The sequence below is a fragment of the Emys orbicularis genome, chromosome 2 (assembly GCF_028017835.1).
Source record: "Emys orbicularis isolate rEmyOrb1 chromosome 2, rEmyOrb1.hap1, whole genome shotgun sequence".
Taxonomy (NCBI): domain Eukaryota; kingdom Metazoa; phylum Chordata; order Testudines; family Emydidae; genus Emys; species Emys orbicularis.
The window spans coordinates 81,691,624-81,718,863 of NC_088684.1; the positions used below are offsets into that span (position 1 = coordinate 81,691,624).

Genomic DNA, 27,240 nt, shown 5'->3' on the forward strand with positions numbered 1-27,240 from the left:
GAGGGGGGGCTGGGGCAGAAGGGGCGGGGCTGGTGGGCTAGCCTCCCCAAAGCAGGGTTTCACCTGGTGCCCATGAAAGAATTCATTTAGCTTTTCTGCAATGGTCTTGTTTTCCTTGAGTGCTTCTTTAGCACCTTGATCATTCAGTGGTCCCACTGATTGTTTAGCAGGCTTCCTACTTCTGATGTACTTAAACATTTTTTTTCCTGTTTGTGTCTTAATTCTTTTTTTGGCTTGCCTAATTATAGACTTTAAGGCTGAATTGTCTGGATTAGTTGGACACTAATGCATAGCTAAAGGGGATTGAAATCACTTGTTAAGTGCTCATTCATACGAAGCTCTACATCCAATAAGCATAGAAACAGTATTGTAAATACTGGTCTCCTATCCACTTGCTACATAGAATACTAGAATTAAGATGAGTCGATTCAGTAGCTAATTAATGTGAACAACTTGTTCTTTCAAACAGATGCCATTTGCCTCTTAATACTGTGTAGGCATAAGCATGTAAAATGTAGAACTGATTCTATGACCATATGGTTACACGACAGAATGTTGTCTCTGCTCAGATTTAAGTGATACTTAAAGTTCTCCAGTACAAGATTCCTTACTACAAGTGTTCATTGTCCCACTCTTTAGTAAGATGGCTTTATGCCTGACTTTACTGCTGTGTATCTTCAAGTCCAGTCCAGTATCTGTAGGCCCCTTAGTCAGAGTCCTGTTGTATTATTCAGACTATCTCTTCCCTTGCCACGTTTTAAGAATTCATTGTGGCAGTGAACCGTTACACGCTGCTAGGTTCAAAAGGGAGGGTTGCAGAACAGTGTACCAACCCAATTCTAGGAAAGTGCCATTGTGATAAAACATCATAACTTTGAACTTGTCTTCCAGGAGGTGGTGATGCTGCTCTTACAGTATGATGCTGATACTTCTATTGTTAATGGGGGTGGACAGACGGCAAGAGACGTTACACAAGATAAAGAGATCAAAAATATGTTGGAAGGTAACTTCCTGTGTCTTCACTGCCTTTCATAAGCATTTGTAGCTCTGAAGAGAGCTGCTTCACCTACAAGTTCACTTGATTTCAAAATAGCTTCTGGTTAAAAACTAATGTTCAGTCACTTCTATTGTAAAAGAACACTGACCAGTCAGTACAACAGGGCTGTTTGTTAGTGCCTTTGAAAGAAGCCTTAACCTGTTTGTAAATGCTGTTTCTGATCGAAGTTAGGGCCTTAAAGGCAACACAGGTTTTTTCTCTGAGCCCTTTAATGATGTGGACTTTATGCAGCAAGCTAGGGCTTTGAGTGCTACACAGGGGAAGTAATCCAAGCACATGCTGATAACAAAAGCTGCTTTGTGTGTAACAAGCTGGGATATAAACCACTTCACTTGGATGCAAACTGTAATTTCTAGCATTTTGCAAAGATGGTGGGCAAACTTGCTCAGACATCAGTGACTGTACTAGGTGTCACAGGAATTGGAAACCGAGCTGAGGATCTTTCCTGCAACTCCCCTTCTCTAACCACTAGATAATGCTTAGAGAATAATAAAATCTCTCCACTCTCAAATTCTAACATACAAAGAGGCCAAGTAGGTTGTAGGGGCATCTTTGCAGGAGAATAGAAAAGGGAAATCTGCCCAATTTAACTTTGAGTACAAAATGGTCAATGGGAGAAGACTCACTGAATCATTCACAAACTTACCAGGTCTTGCTCCAGACTGTTTCAGCTCTGAAAATGGAGACCCTGTCCAAGTGATTTTGGGTCTCCAGCCGGAGGTGAAGCAAAGGTGTGACTTCCAGAGAGTAGGTGCTTCAGATTTTTTTGAAAGTCTGACCTCCTTAAAGGTGTCCAAAGCTGAATACCCAAAATTGATTTACTTTTTAGAGTCTTGACCAATACTACTTTCAAAAAGCAAGTATGTTTTATGTATTGATTCACTACTTATGCTATCTGCAAACAAAGGGTAAGAAAGTAACTATCACTTAGCCCCAGTAGTGCCACCAGGAATACTTTTTTAGATGCGGGTTCTTGACAACATAACACTGAATAGACTTTATGAATAATCAATCTTAATTCAAATGTAATTCTTTTGTCTGAACAGATTGGTACATGTGGCTCTTCCATTCAGAAGTAAGGACTGGAAAACTAAAAATTTCCAAATGAAGTCATTCCAAGCAGTACTTTTCCAGAAAACGTGCTATTCCTTAATCTTACACGAGATTACGGGCAATTATCATAAACAGATGCACTAAAGATAAATTCTTAAAATGAGTGCACTTGTTAATTCTCATCAGGGTGAAGCATTTATTAAAGCCCTTATTAATCTGGCTAACAATGTCAGTTTCACAGTTGTTGCTATGGTTGCAATCTGACGGCACGTGTCTGAAAATCAAGACTTCCTAAAAGTCTGATTAACCTGCAGGGGGGATTTACTTTTTCCCTTAAATCCAGTTAAACTTCTTAAAACACTTGTTCCAATTTTGCTGTCCTCAGTAAATGAAAGCAACTTTACCAGTGGAATTTACCATGACACATTTATTAGGCAACAAGATGCATCTATGTGATGGCAAAAACTTCAGTTGTATACAGAGAGTGTAGAAACACTTACATATGTATGCACCAAGGGCCTGAAGTTTTTTTTTGAGAGGATCAAAGCACCCCATCTCCAACTGAAGTCAGTGAGTTGCTCAGCATTTCTGGAAAAAAGGTCCAAATGGTACAAATATGCCTAAACCTCTGGCTCCATAACTTCGAATCCCTGGAGTACATATCAATATGTAAATTGAGGAATCCCTGAGCTTTGTCCTCTACAGCATGGACAAGCTTGTCTACCTCCTTCTGTTATACAGATAAATCAGTTTTGGTATCTATGAATAACAGGAAGTTGAAACAATAGCATCATCTTAATTTGTCAAATGGTTATGCCAGTCACATGTCTTTTGACTTCATATGCATGTAAATAAATCACCTTAATAGTAATACCTAGCGCTCTTTTCACTGCTCCTTATAAGCAAACCATTCTTCTCGGAGCGTGCCTTAAAAATAAATCTGTGTGCAAAGCTTGAATATTTCAGTCCAGAGGAGAACTCTGTGTAGCCTGGATTGTGTTTAAAGCAAGACTTTTTTGCATAAGCTCTTATTAGACACTAACCCAGGGGTTGGCAACGTTTGGCACGCGGCTCGCCAGGGTAAGCACCCTGGCGGGCCAGGCCAGTTTATTTACCTGCTGACACGGCAGGTTCGGCTGATCGCGGCCCCCACTGGCCACGGTTCGCCGTCCCGGGCCAATGGGGGCAACAGAAAGCCGCGGCCAGCACATCCCTGGCTCAGGACGGCGAACTGCAGCCTGTGGGGGCCGCGATCGGCCAAACCTGCCGCGTCAGCAGGTAAATAAACTGGCCCGGCCCGCCAGGGTACTTACCCTGGTGAGCCACGTGCCAAACGTTGCCGACCCCAGCGCTAACCCATCAGGGCTTGAAAAATCCTAGCCCTCGTGGTTGGGAAGAGAACTTTCCAAATGTGACTAGTATAAACCAATGCTGTGTCATCATCTCAAGTCCGCAGTCAGCTCCAGTGCTGGTGCTCATAGCATTGACCAGCAACAGCAGAAGGAAAACAAGCCAGTATTAGTTTTCTCTATTACTGTTCAGAACACTAGGTAGCTGTGAAAAGGATACGGTTGCAACAACACTGCATACAAGAGTCCTGCAACAACAGATCACAGTTGATACTGCTTGATGTGGGAGAAGCTCTTTTTGTCAAAGAGCAGGATGCGAAATGCAGTCGAGAGGAGTAAACTAGCAAAGACTTCCCCACCTCACCCCTACCACCAGGAAGAAAGGAGGGGGAAATAGCAGAATCCCCCATGCAGCCACAGAACTTTATGATGGCATAGTAGAAAATGTGCACTTTTTTTTTTTTTTTTTATTAAAGAAGCCCTTTGATGGTAGGGGTCAGAGGGAGTAGGTTGTGTCGTGGGAAGCTTCAAATAGCTTATTTTTCATATCTGACTCTAGCTAATGGATGGAGCCCTCAAGCAGAGTTAAGGGTCAGCACCTTAGTAGTAATCCCAATAAGTGCTATGGCGGAGTTTTGGCTTCTTAAGTAGGCTGTTTTAATAGAGTAGGCCCCCGGTCTTATGCTGTACCTAGTAAGTTTGTTGCTAGTTATTGGGTGTCTGATTAAAATCTTTTAGTGCTGTATGTGGGTGTAGTTTGTTGTAGAAGGCTGCGAGAGATTGACCGGTTAAACTGGAGAAGGATGAGACTTTTGTGGGGCAGAAGTTAGTGGTAAGATAGAGAAGGGGAATAGAGGGGAGAGAAGATCTTTTATGGGAAGGGAAAGAAAGTATAATATCCAAGATGTAAGTAGGGCTGGTTAAATAGTGTTGGTCAACTATTACCATTGAACTTCCCCGGTATTCATTGGGAAAAAAAACTTGGGACAAATACTTCTTGCACTATTGAACCTCTACTACTTGATAAATGTTTGAGTACTTGCCATGTACATTGGCCAAACTGGATAGTCTCTACACAAGAATAAATGGACACAAATCAGACATCATGAATTATAACATTCCAAAACCAGTAGAAGAACATTTCAATCTCCCCTGGACACTCAATAACTGACTTAAAAGTGGCCATTCTTCAACAAAACTTCAAAAACAGACTCCAGTGAGAAACTGCAGAACTGGAATTAGTTTGCAAACTGGACGCCATCAAATTAGGCCTGAATAAAGACTGGGAGTGGCTGGGTCACTACAAAAACTAATTTCCCCTGCTGATACTCACACCTTCTTGTCAACTGTTTGAAATGGGCCACCTTGATTACATTGGCCTCATTAGCACTACAAAAGTGATTTTTTCCCCTCCCTTGTCAATTGTTGAGAATAGCCCACTTCCACCTTAATTGAATTGGCTCGTTAGCACTTGGTAAGGCAACTCCCATCTTTTCATATGCTGTGTATTTATACCTCCCTCTGTATTTTCCACTCCATGCATCTGATGAAGTGGGTTTTAGCCCACGAAAGCTTATGCCCAAATAAATTTGTTAGTCTCTAAGGAGCCATAAGGACTCCTCATTTGTTTTGCTGATGCAGACTAACACGGCTACCACCCTGAAACCTGTGAAACTTGAGTAACTTCAGAATTTTTCTGCAGTGATTTGTCACCTTTTAGACTTGTGCACTGTATTTAATTGACTCTGAAGAACATGGCTCTAAGTGTATTCACCCTGTCTGGTAGGCATAGCCCTCAAGTTAACAAGTATTGGGGAAACTGTAGGCCCTGTATACAGTGCTTGAACATTTTTCATTAGACAAATATCACTTTGCTGATGTTACATGTGTTCCTCTGAGAATACTACTGTGGTTGCTAAAGCAATTTTCACTTTGAAAACAGCAGTGGAAAGGACACAAGAAAGGAAACTGGAAGAACTGCTTTTAGGAGCAGCAAGAGAAGGGGAGACTGCAAAACTCTCAGCACTGGTAAGAATTTGAGATGTTCGCTACATATGCTACCTTCACACCCAGCACCCTATTGCAGGCAACAGTTCAAACTACAGTGCTTCCTTACCGTCAGAACTCTCCTTTTATTACAGCAGATTAGGATGCAAAATTTTCAAGTGTTTTCTAATATCTTCCTGAGTTAGCTAAAGGATACTGTGAAGTGCTGCTTGTTAAACTTCTACAGTACCTCAGTCATAGGGCTTACCGTGAGAAATATTATCTGCTGCAGCTGAAATTAGTATAGTACACGACGAACATTAGTGAGTAAAAAATGCATTAATGCAACACTAAGTCTGAGACTTCAAAAACACCTCAGATTCATTGTGTACATCTTCAACCACAAAACAAATTCAGCCCCTTAAGTATATTGCAATACACCAGACCCACGCTAGAACGCGGGGTTTTGGATCCATGCACGGTCCTGCATTATAACTGAATTTGCACTATAAAGATGCGCATTCTAGCGAGGGTCTGCTGTACTTGCAGCCAACAACAGATACTGATTCTGTGTCTCCAAGAGAAACTGGTCTGGCCATGCTCCTCCTCTGTGACCTCCAAGGAACACTTTAGTGCTAGTGGACATAACATCTATACTGAACCAATGCCCCTAAGGTTAACAGCCACTTTACTGCTGGAGGTGCTTGCCCTTGGATGAGATAGCAAACTAAAATTGATTACAAAACAAAAACTTTAATCACTATGTGTAATGTGAAACTTGTACTACTTGTAGTACTCATTCACTACATATAGAAAGTTTGCAGATTGAGTAAATCGAAATGTCTTAAATATGTGGCTAGGAAATATGAATTTTTCACCTGTTTTTCTGAAATGGTTGGGAGAATGAGTTTCTGAAACAACTCTCCCAAAGTAATATCAAACATGAAACTTAGTTCAAATGGTATCTTTCTGGGAAAGTTGTAAGTCCATCTTGTTTTAAAACTTTGAACTAGTCACATTTCATGACATCTGAAATCCAGAAACCCCATCAAATATGTTGCAATAAATTGACAATCTATGGAGGTGTGACCTCCACCAATAAGGTTACCAACAGAATTGTATTAAAGATAAATTGACTGCATACTTTGAAGCTTCTCAAGGAGCTTTCCAACCACTACCTGAATGAGGAAATGGTTCTACCACTTGTATTTTTCTTGACCATGTACCCTTTTCAGTCCAGTTATAAATCAGTTCCCTTCCAGCTCTACCTGGGGCTGCTAATTACTTAGAATATTCCTGCCCTTAGTCTTGATGGACTTCTATGGCCTGTGTATATACAGGATGTCTGAGCTGATCACTGTTCCCCTCTGGCCTTATAATCTAACACAGTGGTTCTCAGACTATGTGGTGGGCTCTCAAAGGAGGCACAGGAATGTGTCAAGGGAGGTGTGAGCTGTGTGCTTTGTTTTGGAAGAGCTCTGGCTGTCCGCCTTGGGTGCCTGGGGTTTGTGCAGAAGGACTGTGCACACCCAGAAGGTGGGGATAAAAGAGGACAGCCAGAGCCCTGCCATCTGGACTCAGGCTCTCCTCCCCCAACCAATCCCTCACCAGGAGAGGCATCTTGGGCTCTCCTTCCCCCATTCCTCACTGGGAGGCGGCAGGGCTCCAGCTGTCAGCCCTGGGGTGGCAGTAGCAGCGCAGAAGTAAGGGTTGCAATGGGGTACTAAGTCTGCTGCAAAAAGTGATATTGATGAATATCACTTCTGTGCTGCTGCTGGTGGGGAGCTGCCTTCAGAGCTGGGTGCCCAGCTAGCAGCTGCTGCTCTCCACTCTGCCTTCAGAGCTGGCTGGCGATATATGTATGGGGGCTAGGGGAGAAGCATAAATAACTACAGACCCAAAGCAGGGGGGCCTGATCAAATACATTTTTGAGAGCCACTGTATTACCACAAATAGCTTCAAAAGAGTAGGGAACTCTCATGGCAGCAGTTTCTCTACTAGCCATGTTACAGAAGCCATATCGGTTTTCTCTTGAATCTGCTAAAATCGTTTTTGTATATTTGTTACTCTGCTGCCCAAGGGACAGAATAATCCCTTCCCTAATGAGTTAAGGTTTTCCTGTAAATCTTGTCTTTTATGCACTGGGTTTTTATTAGCAACTGCTTCAGAGTTTTCCCATTGAGTTTTTATACTCCTTCCAGACATGCTTCTGAACAAAATGAGGATATCTTGGACATAAGTGATGGGTACACACTATATTGAATTAGATACAGTGAACTGAACACTGAATTTTTTGTGTGTGTTAGTACTGTCCTTATTAACTTCAGAAGCCTTGTTGGTTAAAGGTTCTCTATTTTAGAATTCTCTAAACTCAATTTCTGTTGTCTTCCTGTTCTCAAAGGAACCCAAAATATTTAAACTATTAAGAGTACCATAGAAATGCAGCCAGTTCTGTGCTATATTGCGCATCGGAGATGGGATGGGGACACTTAAGCCAAGAACACAGGGAAGTAGTTACTTTTAACTGAACCTCTCACTTCGCTGCTGTAGCCCTCGCGCTTCCCAGAGCATGACCCCCTTTCGTCACCCTACTTTTCAGTGCCTAGTCTATATTTCAAGATTTCGGGGCAGGGAGCAGATACTTGACCCTAAATCGCTCAGGCTATATGTAGTGCAATAGGAAAACTAAATTAACCTGTACATATAACACTCTGGTTTTTTTGTTTTGGATTTTTTTAGTTGAACAGGCCAAAGCCTCCTGATATTAACTGTACTGATCAGATGGGAAATACACCATTACATTGTGCAGCATACCGTGCTCACAAGCACTGTGCCTTAAAACTTTTAAAAAATGGTGCAGACTCTAAAATCAGAAACAAAAATGGTAAGTAAAGTTCTTACAGTTTAAATATGAAGCAAAGGAACTAAACTGGTGTCATTTTATGGAAGTACTTGTTAGTCACTGCTTAACTATTACGTGTGAGGGCTGGTCTGCATGGTGCAGCAATGCGAACTGCAGGCTATGAATTCTAATGCAGTGGTTCTCAAACTTTTTTTGCGGACCACTTGAAAATTGCTGAGGGTCTCAGCGGACCACTTAATGATCTTTCCAAATGTTGTTTATTCCATTAGCTAAAACTATTGTAAAGCGCTTTGGATAAAAGCACTATATTAAAAACAAAAAACCCTCAACCTTTTAATAATCTTTTTTTATTCTACAAATAAAAGCACACAACTTGTATTTTAATATTCGTAGTCTTACCTTTCTAATGCGATGGATGTGCCCTCTCTCCCCCGCTGTGGCAGCCCCCAAGCTGGGGCTGGGAAGGGTGGGGGGGGCCCTCTCCCCGGCAGCCGCAGCCCTGGAGCTGGGGAAATCGCCTCTTTCTCTGGCCACCACAGCCCTGCACATCCCAAATTCCACCCACCCCCTCTTCTCACCCCACTGCCCCCTCCCACCTGGCCCCTATTCCCCCCCCCCCAAGCCCACCACCTCACCTTACATGTGTGTCTTCTCCAGGGTCCAGGCACCTAATTAGTGGAGCCATGCCTGTGCGGCTCCACTAATTAGGTGGCTGGCCCTACATTCTCTCATGTGCGGCTGCTCAGGTGTGCACCTTAGAGGGAACTATCCGTGGGCCACCTGAATGGAGCTCGCGGACCACAGTTTGAGAACTTCTGTTCTAATGCACAACAATGTGTTGGATCATAACTGGCTTGTGTACCTCAACAGGGTCTTCACTAAAAGTTCCCTATTACACTCTAACTCGTGTACTAAATTAAAATGCAGTAGGTAGCTCTTAGTGCTCACCAGCGGTGTCTGCAGGGGCCAGTTAGTGTGCAACATGTTGGTGTGCATTAGAATTCACACCCTTGCAGTCTGTGTTGCTGCACCACGTAGACAGGTACTGAGTCACTTTTTGTTGACTCTGCCAGAGATGAGCATAGCAGTGTAAAAGCAGAGGATAGAATTTTCAGTTCATGGAAAGTCATTGGGACTGATGCTCCTGTGTCACTTCAGGTTCTCCTGAAAATCCCACCTGTAAAGTTTATCTTGTCACTTTTTTATTAAATTGACTGTAACACTCTGGTTAAATTACAAGTAAATAACTGGCAGATGTTGACTGGAGTAAAATTAGGCTTCTGTAATCCTAGCAAAACTCTTCCTTACCAATTCTAGCAAAATTCAACTTGCCCACAGTTTTAGCATAACAAATATAATACAATTTATCGGTCAATTAAGAATTGCTCTTGTCTGGCAAGTGAGCAAATCTTGTAAGGTAGGAGTATTGGTGTAGAAACATAGGAAGTTCAGAAGGTGTCTTACTGTAGGAAGTGAATCATAGCTAGTATACCGCTCTCCTGCTAGCTCTTCTTCCTATCAGTAATGTTCAAACAAGCAAATGATTGCCATTGCTTTCCCTCAGAGCTGAATAGAAACCTTATGCCATATTAAATGCAACCAGTATAATTACTACATAATACCTATCCACAGCATTAAATGTCCTGCAACAGATCTAACTCCTAATTAAAGCTAAACTCTTCTGGATTTTATTTTGGTTATTAAACAGACCAGACACCGTTTGATCTAGCCCAAGGTGCAGAAATGAAACAGATACTTGCAGGAAGCATTGGAAAGGTGGGTACAAAAGATCCTATATTAAACTGTTCAAGAAACAATCAGTTGGTTAAATATTATTGTTTTTTAAATATTTTATTTTATATAGGTGATCAACAAACGCCTGAAACGATATGAAGGTCTCTTGTGGAAGGTATGTTTTCTTTTACTTTCCCTTTTCATAATACGTAAAACAACCCAAACATTGTTTTCAAAGTCTATCCCAGAAGATTGTATTCTCTGTTCTTGAGAGGGGGCTGATGGATGGTGGCTTTTCTGTGATATCTTGACTGGTATATCACAACATATTTCCAAAACTAATCCTAGGATAGGAAGGCTGGTGCTGGATTCAGGACATTTAGGTGCAATACCTGGCTCAGCCACAGGCTCCCTCTGATCTTGGACAAGGCTTGCTTCATCTACCCTGTGCCACAGTTCCCATCTGTACAGTGGGGATAGTACTTCTCTACCTTTTAAAGAGCCAACTCCATTAATAATTGGGCTGTGTTTCTACTACAGTTTTGAAGGCCACATAAAGATCTAGGTAATCTGACTACTGGCTCACTGCTATTCAGCATTATCCATAGGATAGAGCCCATTCCTAAAAGCCTTGAAAACTGAATTATAGGGAAGATGGTAATAAAAGCTTACAAACATTTCTGTTCTGTACAGTCCCCAAAAGATGTTCTAGCTCTCATGATTTATTATAGGGAAAATCCTTTATGCAACTTCTCTCAATCCTATAAAGATGTGTTTAAGTACAATACATGAAGCAACTTTCTCTCAAGAACTTTTGAAGAATATATATTTTTAAAAATCCTACAAATACTTTGGCTTAAACCAAAGTTCAGTGTAATAATTCACAAAGTTGGTTAACTGCTGATATAAAAGCATTTATTTACATCCTAAAAACCAAAATATTAAGCTGCAGCTTGTAAAGCACACTCTCCTCATGCTATCTAATGGCGATTTAAGACTTGATTTTTAGGCATCTCTTAACATTGCTATAAACTCTTAAAAGCAGACCCTACTGTGCATCTGGCAACCCTTCAGGTCACTTCCCACTATCTGCATTCTATCTTCAGTTTTTTTGTTGCACGTGTCTGGTTAGATGAGTTACTTTGATTATAGTAATATGTAAGAAACCTTTATGGTAGGTACTAACAGCCATTCCAGTATAAGGGATCAGATATGTGGATGGCCATATTGAGTGCTGAACTACAACAAAGCTAAACTTAATTGACCAGGAAGTTTCCTATTGAGTAACAATGCTTATTAAAACTCCATAAATGTTGTTGTCTTTGTGGATACAACCAAACTTGTACTTGGTTTTTATAAATGTTCTCCCACTTCTTGGGGAAGGAAATAGAATGGTTGAAAAAACAGATGCTGATTTAATGTTGAGAGTTTTAATAGATGTAACTCTTGGATCACATTTGAAATGTTTAAAAAAAAAAAAAAAAAAAGCAAGCTATAAGTAATGTAGACTGTTAGCCACCAAGTACTGCTATCAGTTATCAGGAGTAGCAATGGGCTTTGAAATGACTAACGTTCTCTTTTAGAGTTTAAGGTTTTTTGGCTGGAAACTTTACTGGGTAGTACTAGAACATGGAGTCCTTTCCTGGTATCGCAAACAGTAAGTGTCACACTTAATTTCTTGATAATTAGAATCTTAATGACTCCTACCTTTCCACTTTAAAATCTTCTTTTTTTTTTTTTTTTTAAATCTTCCAAAGGGCTGATGCAGTAAATAATGATCATCGCCAAGGATGCAAGCACCTAACACAAGCTGTCTGCACGGTAGGATGTGAAGCAGGGCTTCTAAAATACCAGTCAGACACTGGTATTGTGCACATAAAGACTATGAATTCCTTGGCTAAGTCACTACATATGGCTTCTGGCTCAGTTCCTTCAACTTTTTTCCAGATCACTGTGGCTTAAATGACTTCCCATATTTCATGCCTTATGTGATGCCTCTCTGTAATATATAGTACAGAATCCTTATTTTGTTTGTAATATGTGGCATGAAATAACACTTTTTATAAAGAATTTTACCCTTTTGTATCTATAAATCTACATCTATACTTACAGCAGTTGTGTAGAGTACAGGGACTACAGGTGTGTGTACATGCCGCAGTGCAAGGCAGGCTGCATCCATATTTATCATTGCACAGTGCTACTATATGCTGCTAAAGGCTCTGGCAGAGGGAGGCAGTAGGACACTACGCAGCTTAAAAGTAGCAAGATAGATATGGGAGGCACTATTTGGACATGTAGAAAGCCATGTGTAGTGGGTATACTCTGGGGGCTCAGGTAATAAGCAATAAGTGTAAGGAGTTGGGACGGGGACTAATCCAGTTGCTTTGAGCCTACATCTCAAGTCTGCAATATCAGGTTTTTTTTAAAAAATCCTCCCCTCTTTAGCGCTTAATAATCTTAATAAGCAATCTTAAAAAACAAACTATAACCTAGTTATACCTGCTATCTAAAAAGAATGTGAAAAACTGTTAGACTTCTCTTCACTGTAAATTTTTTGCCAGGAGCTACCTGTGATTTATTTTTTAATTAAGCATAAATGATTGGCTTTTGGTTTGGTTTTTTTACTAAGTGGAATTTCAGAAATATGGTGCTCAATATATGCCTCTAGCAAAATTTAATCTATTTGCAGTAATGACGTTACTGCTTTGAGTGCTCATATATGTACATTACGGTGTGGGTGTGGGTGTGGGTGGGTGTGTCCTGTGCTGTGGTGCTGGAGAACTTTCTCTAGTGCTACACATAGAGGTGAGAGTATAAAGGACAGACAGCACTGCCTCTATAGTTCCTTCTTACATCCGTAGCTGGAGCATTGAGTCGTTCACAAGAATGCCAATCTACCTAGTATTACTCCGAAAAAAAGTCTTGATCCTTTTTCATTTTGATTTAGCCCTTCTTTTGGGGTCCTTCCAGTCTGGTGGGTTTTTGGACCCTGCCTGGTACCAGGGAACCTATGCCGAGGTCCCAGAGGTTGAAATTTTGCCCAGGCTGTGGGAAGCCTATACTTGTTAGTGACACCCCCCGCCCCCCAACCCAACTGCCTCAAGTGTTTGGGTGAAGGCTACATCAGAGATGTAGATCACCTATCTGTTAATCTTCAAGACTTACTCAAAGTTGAGGGAGGAGTGCCTCCATTATAGTCTTATGGAAGCTCCAGCGTTGGAGCCACTATCATCTAAGGGAAGCTCTTCAAAGACTCCTTCCCAAAGTGCTTCCCCGGTCATGTCAGCTGAAAGAGGCTGCAGAAGATCCCAGTCTCCAGGACTGTCCTTTTCAAGGCCACAGAATCTAAGTCCTCGCCTTGAAGCACAAGCCTATGTCCACTTCTGGCTCCTTGAAGTATAGGGTATGGGACTTTTTCACAAAGGATCCTTCAGGTACTGATGGTAGAGTGCATCCTTCGACCTGCTGCTTGCTGGCACAGACTCACTTAGACCTGAGACATCGACCCTAGTCCCCTATCAGGGACCATTGTGACAGGCTACTTCTCCAGTGGTGACAGAGCAGTCTTGGCTGATTGCTGTGGGTCAGCAGCCTGTTGGTACAGACTCAGATGGAGGCTGATGCTGCAGCTAGACTTACTATGCCTGTCAGTATCGCTGTCGTCTCTGCTTCAATGTGAGCACCCTCACCTGGCTCTGACGTAGCCTTTTAGAGGCACCGGGTCGCTTGTCCTTGGCATCGCTTGTCTTAGGCTCAGCACTGCAACGTTCCATGGGGACAGCTCAAGATCCCCTGCGCCAAGTACTACTGGCTTGGAAGCTGTCCATGCTGCTCCGGTTCTGTGCTTCAGGCATAGGTCCCGACTGAGGTCATGGAGAACCTCTGCCAGCACCTTACCTCGCCAGATTCTCCAACACTTCTCCAGACTCTCGGGTTTCCCAGTACCAAGAGCGTAGAGACCACTGTTTCTCATGGCTGGGGCTCGGAGATGGTCTGTCCAGGGATTGGGACACTTGCCCCAGGCAAGCCTGGGGCCTAGTACCATACTAGCCCCTCACAATGGCCCTATTGGTTGCGGATGTCTCCAGTTTCCAGAACCAATTCCTCTCATATGAGTATTCCCCCAGGTGGGACACTTCTACCAGCTCTGAGGGAGAGTCTATCTACACTGCAGTTAGACAACCCTGCCTGGCCCATGCCAGCTGACTCTGGCTCCCACCTCACAGGGTCCCAGAGCCCAGGCTGCAGCCTGAGTCTGAATGTCTATACTGCAATTAAACAGCCCCTTTGCCAGAGCCCTGTGAGCCTGGGTCAGCCAGGGTTTTTTTAATTGCAGTGTAGATGTACCCTGAGACCGGTGATGGTACTGAACAGCCACCTGACAACCCATGCATTTGACTTACCATTGCTAGCTCTGGAATAACCACTGGTACTGCAGCCTGTACTGGTACTGCAAGACCATCTCCTTTGCCTCCGCTGTAAACCGCTTCCTCTTCTCTGGTACCAGGGCCTCACTGGAGATGTCATTCCCCCAGTACCAGATGACTTTAAAGGATACCAGTAGTTACTCAGGTCAGTGGCTGCCTCTCCAGACATGCAGGTATATTGCAATGGCTTACACTGTTAAGAGGAGTAACTCCTCCTGATAGGCTCACAGTGCTGCTCACCAGAGCACATTCAACTTCAGTGACGTTTCTGGCACATGTCCCAGTTGTGGACATTTGTAGACCAGTGATGTGGTCCTTGATTCATACTTTTACCAAACATTATGCACCATCTGCAGCTTCAAGGGATATAATGTAAATGCAGGCAACGTGGCCATACATCCCTCTTCCAGTGAGCGTGAGCTCCGCCTCCTGGGGTAACAGCTTTGGCGTCACCTACAGTGTAGTGGACATATGCAAGCACCCGAAGGAACAACAGTTATGTAACTAGTTTTTCAGGATGGTTCCATACATCCATTACATGACCACCCTTCTTCCCTGATGCATCAGAGTCTACCATTGGGTTCTGGTACAAAGGAACTGGAGGAGGGGTGGGGCGTCTCTGCTCACAGCACAGGGAGCTGAGCGTGGCTTCCCCTATGGGTACTGCTAGGAAAAGCTCTCCAGCACTGGTGCATGAAGCGCATGCATACCGCCAATATTCTGGACATATGCAATACATCTTGTACAACAGTGAAGCGAAGGTAAGTACCAGTTTCTTACTGCTTGTGTTTAAAACTATATTAAACTGTTTCTTCAAAGTGAGTTTCTAGTCTGATAAATGACTCGCATTACTTTATGCAGGTCTGCTTCTTGTGGATGGTCATAGCAGCCTTTTTTACTACTCCCTAGTCCAGCTGAATGACTGTTTTTATGCATCCATAAGCTTGCTAAGTTCCAACTGGCTGCACCTGTGCAAACCATTGAAAGCAGTAGTTGCACAGGGGTTGCTGAGGACTTAAATTTGAAGATATTGGGGATGTGCAGATTTAATAGTTTAGTAGTCTGCACAGCCTTTACTTGTGATGCATGAGATAAGGGCAAGGAACAGCTTTGCTTAGACAAAGCTCCCTTTGTGTGGCAGGTGGCTAGTTTGTCATCTTTGCTTGTAAACTGAGCACATTTGAATTGAAAACCAGGGCAAACATAACCCATATTACCATTTGTAGGTACTTTAGAGTAGTACTATGCTCTAATATTTTATAACTGCCGATAAAACTTTTTTTTTTTTTTTTTTAAACCTTAGTTGCCTGTTTCTGGAATCTGTAAACTCATGATCTTTTTTTTTAATCAAAGGTAAAATCTACAGACAGCTGCCTTTTCTCTGTCAAATGCTTCGATGACAGTGTTCACAGTTTTAAAGTGCCTAAAAACTCTCCTCCTAAGGCTAGAGAGGTAACTACCAATTTAATTAAGTCTCTAATCTTGTAACTTTTGTGTAGATGGAAGAGAGAATCTAATTTTGGTTGCATAGAGCTAACTCTGAATCCTTGAGCTGTGTATATTAATACTATACTTTTGGATTCACTAGTAGCATAGAGACCTGGCTCATGGACACACGGCATTCAGAATAGTTGTATGTTTGTTGCTGTTCCACCGCTGAAACAGCTGGTTATAGGAAAACCTGTTCAGCCTTTTGGCATTGCCTAAATAGTGAGAGGTTGTTTGTTTGTTTGAGCTCCTAAACTTCTGTTGCAACTTACTCGTCCCTCATCCCAAACCAAGAAAGGTAGTTAATTAGTGTATTTTTGCAAATAGGTTCAAAGCTGTGGTTAGGGCCATGCGTTCTAAACAAGGGATAATGCCCTACAGGGAGCTGGGAGAAATAAGAGCACTATCGTGACTAGGGCTCCTAGGTGCTACAGTAATAAATGTATTGAACATACTATTTATCTTTCACCTATAAGGCATGATTAAAGGCTTCTGGAGGTGAAGAAATCTGGGGACAAAAACACCTTTTATCTGGCAGTAGTGCCTAAAAGCCCAACTTGGACTTAAGCAGCCCTATTGTGCCAGGCATTGTACAAACAAAATGGCAAAGCAGTCCTTGCCCCAGAGAGCTTGTCATCTAAATAGACAAGACACAGGATGAGAGAAGTATAATCTCCATTTTTGGAGATTGGGAACAGAGGCAGAGACTTCTTGTATGACCTCCAGCAAGTCACTTGGAGTCTAGCAAAACAAGGAAGCTAACCCAGATCAAGAGTCCCTGTCATAAGAACAGCCATGCTGGGTCAGACCAAATCTAGCCCAGCATCCTGCCTTCTGGCTGCAGCCAATGTCAGATGCCCCAGAGGGAATGAACAGAACTGACAATCCCCAAGTGATCCATCCCCTGCTGCCCACTCCCAGCCTCTGGCAAACAGAGGCTAGGGACACCATCCCTTCCCATCTTGGTTAAAAGCCATTGATGAACCTATCCTCCATGAATTTATCGTGTGTGTTTGTGTGTTTTGGGGGGGGGTGGGTGGGTGGGTTGGTTGGTTGTTTTTTGTTATAGTCTTGGCCTTCACAACATCCTCTGGTAAAGAGTTCCACAGACTGACCGTGTTGTGTGAAGAAATGCTTCCTTTTGTTTGTTTTTAAACCTACTGCCTGTTAATTTCATTTGGTGACCCCTAGTTCTTGTGTCATAAGAAGGAATAAATAACAGCTGTCCAGCAACTTAATAACCAAGCCATTATCCTTTGTGTATTATACACTTTTTGAAAATGGAATAACTGTCTAAAAACACTAGGCATTTTCTAACAATGTCAAGGAGTCTTTAAGGAAAAAAAATAACTGAGCTGTTGCTTTCTTCTGAGGCACCAGTTGGCTCTTACATGTGCCAGTGTTCAGCTGCTGCTGAAGTAGAGGTGTGCTCTTTAAAATGAGTGTGCTGAATTCTTGCGGTGGCTGCTTTATTTTCAGAACTGGCTGGAGGCCATAGAAGACCACTCTGCGTACAGCACTCACTATTGTACCCAAGAACAGCTGAGTGACGAGGAAGATGATGATACAGTATCTGTTGCAGAATTGCAAGAAACGTTGAAAGTATGTATGGGAATACATGGCTTTTACATCTGGCAAACTATAAATTGGTGCTTGCTATTCTTTAACTATAGAATACTAGAGATATATTAGAGCAGCTTTACCATTTCTAGTTTGGGTAATATTTACTTGGATGTTCTCAGTGGACACACACACTGATGGCGTTTAGAATAAAGTCTGTGATATCTCATTCATGCTCAATACTGTGCATATAATAGTGAATGTATACTACTACTACTTGTCTTTAGTAATTTAAGAACATTCACACAAATGAACCGTTACAAGTTAAACTGTTTTGAGCACTTTTGGCCAGAAGAGGGAGCTTGAAGTACTTGACTTAGTGTCCTCTGAGACTTAAGTCTTCACTAAGGTATTCCAGACTTTATAGTATGTAACCCTCAGCAATATACTGTTCTGATATAATATGGTTTTGATTTATATACTGCTTAGAAACAAGAGTTAATGTATAGGGCCCTCATCTGAATTGACTTAATGCAAGGCACTTCACATAACTTCAAAATTGCTTACGAGAGAGTCTTCCGTTTACTGTGAAACTGAGTTCTTGCTGTGGTGCGCCACAGAGGTGGGCAAATTACAGCCTGCGGGACCGTCCTGCCCAGCCCCCGAGCTCCTGGCCCAGGAGGCTAGCCCCCGGCCCCTCCCCTGCTGTCCTCCCTCTCCCGCAGCCTCAGCTTGCTTGCTCGCTCCAGCGCAATGCTCCGGGCGGTGGGGCTGTGAGCTCCTGGGGCAGTGCAGCTGCAGAGCCCAGCCTGATCCGGTGCTCTGTGCTGCTTGGTGGTGGCGGCGGAGTGGCCCGGCTCTAGCTGGGCGGCGTGACTGTAGCACTGCCAGCCACCAGTGCTCCAGACAGCGCGGTAAGGGGGCAGGGAGTAGGGTGGGTTGGATAGAGGGCAGGGGAGTTCGGTGGGTGGTCAGGGGGCGGGAGTGTGGATAGGGGTCGGGGTGGTCGTGGGAGGAACAGGGGGTTGAATGGGGGCAGGAGTCCTTGGGGCGGGGGGGCAGTCAGGAAGGACGGGGGGGGTGGATGGGGCGGCAGGGGTCTGGGGGCGGTCAGGGAGTGGGTGTGTGTGGATGGGGCAGGGGTCCCAGAGGGGCAGTCAGGGAACAGGTGGGGTTGGATGGGGAAGGAATCCTGCGGGTGGGGGGCAGATAAGAGGTGGGGGCTGGGCCACGACCCCCTCCCTTAACCGGCCCTCCATACAATTTACAAAACCCGATGTGGCCCTCGGGCCAAAAAGTTTGCCCGCCCTGCTCTACCATCAAGTTTTCTGAAGGCAGAAGTTTGTCTAGTGTATTAAAGGAAAGTAGTAGGGTACAGAAAAGTTCAAGGTTACTAGACAGGAAACTCTGAAGGCTACACTAATGCAAAGCAAACCTTTCTTTCAGGATAACTTGACCATGTATATCTGGAATTCTAAATTCTATTCCTGCAATTTACTGCAATAGTTTAAATACTGACTAGAGCTGATTGGGGGGGACTTTTCAATTTGGAAATGGTGGCTCATGCCCTGTTCTTCACTGTGGGCTGCACTCCCTAACCAAATTACATGTCCTTTGATGTACCACAGTGTTTGCTTTTTGTTGAGTTGCTGTGGTGCATCATGGGAGATAGTCCCCTCAGCCAGACTGGCCCAGAGAGGAAGATGGGATGCATGACACCTCAACTATAGCTCCCCAGAGCAGGGTGGATTTGATTTAAATCGCTAGTCAGGAATTCTCTTATGTAGAAATCCATGATTAAATAAAGTGCATTCTTGTTGGTTGTTATAACCTTAATACATATTTTTCACAACTCAGATGTAGGTTTCATTTTTAAAATGATTTATTTTGAAACTTTTCAGATCATTTTTTGATATAACTGTAAAACTAAATGATTGTTTGGTTATTTCATTTACCAAAGGTAATTGAAGCAGATATTTATGAAGTCATTGGGAGGTGAACAATCTCCAGTTCAACAGGTTAATTAATACTTGGAGGATTTTCTTGCCATGCTGTATTAGAAGGAGAACATCACCAGACAGACATTTAAATTGTTTTTTTAACTAAAACAACGTTATATATTCTGGATTTTTTTCTTCAACAGCAAACATATAATATTTTAACAAAACAAGCATATGAATTTTTGAATTTAGTTAAACATTCAAGCTTTTTAAAATCAGGTTTGTTTTTTGTTTAAATTGTTTTCAACTAAAATAGTTAAATGAAATATTTTTTCAAAAAAAAACCCCAAAATTAAATCAACTATGTCAGCCAGGTCAACATGAGAAACTTCAAATACTGTTTGTTCATAATCTGGAAAAGAAAAACAAGCTTTCCTACTTTTTCAGGTCCCAAACGATTTCTCAATTTGGAATGAATTAGTCCAAAGGAAGAAAATATTCTTTCTACACCGGCAGAAGAAGCTACTGCTGTTAAAAGTGAGATTATCACTTCAACAGTCTCTGAATCCAAGTACTTAAGTCACTTCCACCAGTTCACTGGTGTGACTTTCTTTAAAACATCAGCAAACATTTCTTGAATGGTTCTTATTCCCAAATTGGGTCTCTTTTAGGGCCTACTGCCATTATAGGTTTTCCCTTCTAGTGAGAGAATGGTATGGTTGATCTCAAATCAATAAAGGCTACACTCAGAAAGACCTCAAGACTTCTGGAATATGCTGCTCAAAAAGTTTCACTTTTGTTTCTACTGCCTGTCCCTGTCTCATATTTATCTCCAGACTTCTTCTCCTTGTCCAGATCTATTCTGCCCCCAACAATCTTCTATTCATTGAACTTTTTGAAACTTTGCACTTTTAGAGAGAGGTAAGGGATTGACTGTGTACACAAATTTGCAGACGGACAATAGGGTTGAGAGCTGTTATTTCTCACCTCTATATATTTATTTTAAAACATTTTTGCTGTTAACAAGCATGTTATCTCTGGAGACACAAATCCACAGTTTGAAAACTGCAAAACTAAGCATCTGATATCTTCTAGACTGAGCACTGAGTCCCATTGGGTAGACAGAAAGATTAACCTAAATAATCTATACAGAAGCCCCTGGAACCCCATAAAATTGGGTCCCTAATCCATGAACTATTGGAATTAATTTACAAAACTTTTCTTAAACATTACATGAATATATTGTCTCGTACTATAAAATTAGAATTTATAATCCCTATTCCATGATGAGATACATTATAGCTCAAAGAGTTTTAATTAAGATATATCTTTAGATAGGTTTTTTCCTCAAAACGTTTGATCAAAAAAATCCGTTTTTTTTTTTAATTTTATTTTAAATCATTGATTTTTATCCACCCTACCCAAGAGGCACTGTGGATGCAATCCCAAATCTTAGTTTATTTTTGACAAAGGTCTAAATTTTTCTGTGGGGAAGCAGAAACTTCCTCTCTCCCACCCCCCCCCCCCCCAAAATAACTAGTTAAAAACCCAGTTTGCTGTTAAAACAGTCTTTTGATGGAAAATTTTTAACTATCCTTAATATTGATACACTCCTAATTCTGTAGAAAAACTACATGAAATGCACATGCTTTTTGGTAAAACGTAACCTTATTTGTGTTCTGGTAATGTCCACGAAGGAAGAAAATAGTGCCTCCTCTCAAGACCTTATAAAAGAATAATCTGAAGAGAAGCAACATGCAGAGGATGAAAGGGGGTGGAGAGGACAACTATATACATGCTGATATTTAATTTTATAAAGTTGTACATAATCATAGTTGAAACTCCTCATTCCTTGAAGACTTTTCAGCAAGGGCTCTGAAGAGTCTTTAAACAAGTCCCAGGGCTTTTTACCATGTAGTTTTCAGTCTTGGATTTGACATCTGAGTGGAAGAAACCCCCTGAAACTAATCTCCTCACAGCTTGCTCCACTACAACTTCATTTTTCTAATGAGACAGGGTCACCATTGTTCCTTGGCTACCCCCAGCACTTTATTTCAAACCTCCACGCTGTCTTGCTGCCACCAATGAGAATGCTAGTCTAGAAAGTCTGCTGGAATTCTATCATTGTCTAAATCTTCTTTGAGCAGGGTAGCTAAAATGTCAGAGGCCACTGTACTGGAGGATTCCCACATAAAACAGAGCCAGCAGCAGGTGGTGCAGTGTCTTGCCCCACAGAGTTGGAAAGAAGATGACCAGCCCAAACCAGTTAATGTCCTAGTCATGCTGCAAAAATAAGTTACATGAAGACAACACTGTGCCAGCCTAGCCCTCTGTTAGAGTTGACACACTGTTAGTTGACCAGATTACTAACCTTTTTAACCTGTTTGAACACACCACATTTAGAGCCACCATGCCAGTAGTGTATACGTCTCCTAGTTAAAGTAACTTGAGTGAATTGGTAACTAACACCTTTTGTAAATGCTCATGTGGACCCTCTCTGTTCCAGGCTACCAACAGATTCTTTACCTTAAGTTGATCCCTCTTTACTTTGAGCAAATATGGGTTTAGGGTTTTTTTAGGTGGGTATTTTTCTTTTCTTAAAAAAGGAGTAGAAGTGCTGGGTTAGAGTTCTAGAGTAGCCTTTCCCTCCTAGACATGTAGGCCCAAACTGGCTTTCTTTTAAAGAGTATATTTGACTGATGTGCCTCTTCTCACCCCTGCTCTCCCTCCTCCCCCGACAACCTCTTGTCACAAAGGGTAATACATGAAATGTTGTCTAGAACAATGTGATGCTTTTTAGCTTTGAAGTGACTTATGACATTCAGACTGTAATATTATGTAGTCTTATGACCAGTTCATGCCAAATAACTTGTAGAATGCAACAGCACTAGAGCACTGTTCTCTTTACTGGAGAAACAGCATCATATGTCACTTACATGATTAATGAATAATTCTGCTCTAGTTAAACTAAACTTACTTCATTAGTGCTTAAATTTATGCTGTGAAATCTGAGAGTTCTTAGCTGTGTCAACTTGACAGACTTGTACTCCCAGAGACTGATGCATCTCTGGCAGTAGAATGCTTTGTTTAGCTATAAATTTCATGAGTGGTCTTTATATTCCCTCTACAAAGGGAGTTTACAGAGGCTATTTCTTTTCTTTAACATGTTAAATCAAATCTGAAGTGATGCCAAGTGTCCTAGTTACTCTGCAAATACAGCAATGCATGCTGTAATCACTATTCATAAGCAAAGTTTATTTGGGACTTCACTGGAATGGGGATGTTTTGTGTAAGTAGTAGATGCCTCCAAACTACAATGGAGCCGAAGGACCTGATCCTGAGAGGCAGTGCCTGCCCCTTCCTGTGTGTTTGGATATCCAAAAATGAAGCTCTGGGTTTAACTCTTCACTTGCCAGCATTTGTCCACTCTAATCAGCTAAAGCGCTGAAGGAGGCTGCCTGTGATAAGGGTATGTTTTCACTGCATGCTAAGGCATGGCTTGGACTCTGATTTGAGCCCAAACCCCCTTTCCATCCCCACATAAATCAGTCTGACTCAGGTCAGCAGCACTCAGGACCCATGTTGTAGGGCGTGGATTAGAGCCAGAGTACCACTATGATTCAGGTCCAAGCCCTGTCATTTTGCAGTGTGGATACAGGTCAAGGTGCAGACCCATGTCAAATGTCTACGTAGTGCAATATGGTCATGTTAGCACAGCTGTGAGAACTGGGTCCAGCAACTGCAAACCCAGGCTTCTGTTGCAGCGTGGATGCTCAGTCACAGGCTCAGAAACAGAGTCCATGTTCTACAGGCCTGGGCTTAGAGTACAGGGTAGACATACCCTAAGTGGCAAAACTAAATTGGGAGGAAAATAGCTTATGTAACTGTTGGTCTCTGAACAAAACTTGATTGTTTCTAAAAAGTTTATTGGAATTTATATACTGCAATTAAAGTGGTTTTGGATATAGCCATTTAAATGTGCAGTGATGCTTCTTGAGAGAGAAATACATGAAGCTTTTTTACACACTTCCGAGGACACTCCAGATTGAGCGACTCGTTGGGGGGGCGGGGCATGGAGGGTCCAGTGGCCCCCCCCATCAGTAGCCACCTGGGTGGGGAACAGAAGGGGTGGGGCCAGAATCCCTCCAGCCATGCTGGGACGCTGCCCGGTGCAGCCCACTGGTGCCTGGGAGAGGGTCTCGCTATGGTGGTGGCAGGCTGCCCCCTACCTAGGCTCAGCTTCCACGGACATCAGCCAAGCGAGCCAGAGGCGCCCCCTTCTCCCTGGCATGCTCGGCCCCCATCCCCAGAAGCTGAGCCTGGGCAGGGAGTGGGCTGCCACTGCCGCCCCTCCCCAGTAGGGCTCCCTCCCAGGCAGCTGGCGATGCTGCAAGGAGCAGTGACCAGGAGCAGCTCCGTCCCGCTCCCCACCTGGGCCTGGCTGCCAGGGAGAGCAGCCGAATGTGCTGGGGGGAACCAGCGCAGCGGGAGGACAGAGCCCCTCCCCCTTGCAAGTAATGTGGGGTTGGGGGGGGAAGAGCATGGGGGCAGGGCAGAGATACGTGGGGAGGTTGTCCTCCCATTTAGCTGGTGCCCCCCAATATGGGGAGGCACCAGTCATCTATTGATTTACTGTATAAAATCACATTTTTCTTACCTAACAATTTGAAATTTTTCATTTTTCTGATATCTCTAACTTGTATATAAGCAAACTTTAGTATGTTTAATAGAATGTGAACTTTTTCCATTTAGAAGTACATGTTTTAAATAGCTTTTGATCTTTGTTTGCAGAAGGCACAAACATGTCAACAAAGGCTAGATAAAGAGATTTCCAACTTCCTCACAATGATTAAATCGTGCAACACCACTAAAGGTAACACTGTTGGCAATTGCAATTCTTTCTGCAGTTTCATGATGTGCTCTGTGTTGGATAAGCCACTTGGTAAAAAATCAGGAAGTCCATCCTTTTGTCAAATAAAACTTCAAAAAAAATGGAAAAATAAGATGCCTGTGAGTATAGGACCACTGCTTTTCAATTAGAAATTGAGACTGAATACTTCAGTTTTCAAATAACTGTCAACTTCTTACTTACAATAGCTAGTGGTTCTGCTGATGCTTTACATCAATTGAGGCGGTTAATACAACTTCCTAGAGGATTAAACTATGGTGAAATTGATCATAAATAGTATTTTCAGGATAATTGAGTGTATAGGTGAGCTCCTTCTGATTTGGAATCACTTGTAGAACCACATAAATAACACAAGAGCAGTAGCTTTTATTGTCCCCTTAAAGGTACCAAAAGCCCTCTTGCTACTCTCCCTACTGCCAAGAGATCAGCTGCTGCTTCTAGTTTCTCTCCTCCCTCGATTTGTATGATGTATTTGCTCATTGTAGTAAAAAAGCTGTGGTGCACTGAACTTGTGGAATAGGGATGCATTAAATGTAATAAAAAAGAAACTAATGGGTCAGTGAGATGGCATATATTCCAGTGTCCTTGTATAAAGGTGCCAAAAAGGGGGGACAGTGGGTTGGAGAGAGCTTACAAATTTTTGTATATCACACACTGTTTCCATTGGACACTTGCATACAACAGCAGAGTTCCAGTTTATTGGCTATTATGTACAGGCATCAAACTTCTTAAGAGATACTGACTTGCACTTGTTTCGGGCTAGTGCCTTGTATATACATATATGCATAATATGAAATTGAAATCAATGGATTTTTAACTTCTAAAACTGGTAATTTTGAGAATTCAAATTATATTATAATCTGAAAAGTGGGGGCTTTAAAAACAAAAATCTTTAATCAACAGATCTGGCCTTTGTGTATATTTGTGTCCTTACTACTTTTAACAGTGGTTAAAATTTACTAAGCTCAAATTAGAGTGCTAGTTGTTAATCATAGAATTGTAGGACTGAAAGGGACCTCGAGAGGTCATCTAGTCGAGGGGTTCTCAACCTTTCTCTTGCTGAGGCCCCCCTCAACATGCTATAAAGATGCCAGGGCCCAGCAGGGGTGGGGTGGGGGGGAACTTGAGGATCCAGGCTGGGGGCACCATTGGGCATAGGCATAGTTTTACTTCTATGGGGGGGAGAGGAGAAGAGCTGGTGGGGCTTGAACCGGCTCCACATAGTGGGGTCCAGGGAGGGAGCGCCACCCCACCCCCTGACTCACGCAGGAGGCCACCCAGTCTGTCTGGGCTGTGGTGGGATGCAACCAAAAAATATAACTCAAGGGGGGGACTTGGTTCAAAAATTTATATTAAATTATATATATATATCAAGCCAAAAACTTTCTTGCAATGTATCAAAGTACAAACATTCACGTAATATCTAGGGTAGTTTCTAGCATGTTGAGTAAAAGTGCTCTTGTGTGGCTTGTAAAAGACACTGGAGGGTGTCATACAACTGGCACCACTGAATTTTCAGACTCTTGTATTTAAACCAGGACAGTACTTACATTTTTAGTGAGACTGATTGTGGTACTTGTAATCTGTGTAGTCACTATCAAGGCCATCTGACCTCTTCGAAATGCTGCAAACTCAGACACCTAGTTCAAACTTACCTCTACTTTCTTTCCTCCTTTTGTAGCAGTAGTGCAATGAATATAATGCTTGTAGATGGTTTTTGTGACAGACACAGAAGCCAGGCTTGCCACAGACCCAGGGCCGGCTCTAGGCACCAGCAAAACAAGCTGGTGCTTGGGGCGGCACATTTTTAGGGGCGGCATGGCCGGCGCCAGAATGCCGCCCCTAAAAATGTGCCCCGGCCGCCCTAGCTCACCTCCGCTGCTGCTGCCGCTCGCGCGCGAAACAGCTGATTCGCACGCCGCTACTCGCCCTCCCTCCCAGGCTTGAGAGCCTGGGAGGGAGGGGGAGACTCCGAGTGGCCGCGGCGCGGGCGCCGCTTCTCCCCCTCCCTCCCTCCTAGGCTTGAGGCTGGGGATTTGGGGAAGGGGCGGAGTTGAGGCGGGGCCGGGGGTGGGGTAATTAAAAACGGGGGGGGTGGGGTGGCCAAAATTGTTTTTGCTTTGGGCGGCAAAAATCCTAGAGCCGGCCCTGCACAAACCACTATATAGCCTTGAACATGGTCTTCTTTCAACTTGGTACGTAAAGGGTATATCAGTTTTTGCCAGCAGATGCATGGATGGGTGTTTAATTTGCTGTTGCCCAAATGTACAACATAGTTGCTGCTGGTGGTGGTTTTTAAATGAACCCTATTATTTTTTAGGATGAAATAAACCTATTTCTTCTAATTTGGAATGAGTAATTCCATTTTTAATATGCAGGAATAAGGGGATTACAGCAAGGACAAAGGGAAACTTGAGTCTTGAGTTATATCCTGCATAACAGGCTGATAGTTATAGTTACAAAATGACCTGAGTGCTAATGATTCCACCCCCTGTTACATATCCATTTGAGGATATGTATTATATTTAGGGTGTGAAGTGGGGATATTTTTGTGCTGTTTGTACCATTTACTCCATCAGGTATTGTCTTAGCCTTCATTCAAAGATTTTCCCCTTCCCCTTGATATTTACTACCAGTCTCTCTTCTGATTTCTGTTTTTGGTAACTCAGTTGTCCAACTTTTGTGGCTTCTTGGTTTTTCTTCAGCTTCCTGGTGTGACATGATGGCAGTAACTGCACACCATCCTTCGACTATGGATCATGCAATACTTTTACAGGAGAGGTCTTCACACTTTACTCCAAGGGAAGGGGTAAAAAGGAGGGATCCAGGTTAAGGCTGGGTAATCTTGTCATGAAGGCCAGAGTTCTCCCATCT

General features: G+C 42.8%; 1 protein-coding gene across 1 annotated transcript in view; it reads left to right on the forward strand.

Moving 5' to 3' along the window:
* Positions 1-27,240, forward strand: part of OSBPL1A (oxysterol binding protein like 1A) — a 141,485-nt gene that overhangs the window by 32,348 nt on the left and 81,897 nt on the right. Inside the window, exons 5-14 of the mRNA XM_065397957.1 lie at positions 892-1,003; positions 5,402-5,487; positions 8,185-8,329; positions 10,017-10,084; positions 10,173-10,217; positions 11,626-11,699; positions 11,800-11,863; positions 15,823-15,921; positions 17,437-17,559; positions 24,249-24,330. Of these exons, the coding sequence (XP_065254029.1) occupies positions 892-1,003; positions 5,402-5,487; positions 8,185-8,329; positions 10,017-10,084; positions 10,173-10,217; positions 11,626-11,699; positions 11,800-11,863; positions 15,823-15,921; positions 17,437-17,559; positions 24,249-24,330 (898 nt within the window). The remainder of the gene's footprint in view (positions 1-891; positions 1,004-5,401; positions 5,488-8,184; positions 8,330-10,016; positions 10,085-10,172; positions 10,218-11,625; positions 11,700-11,799; positions 11,864-15,822; positions 15,922-17,436; positions 17,560-24,248; positions 24,331-27,240) is intronic.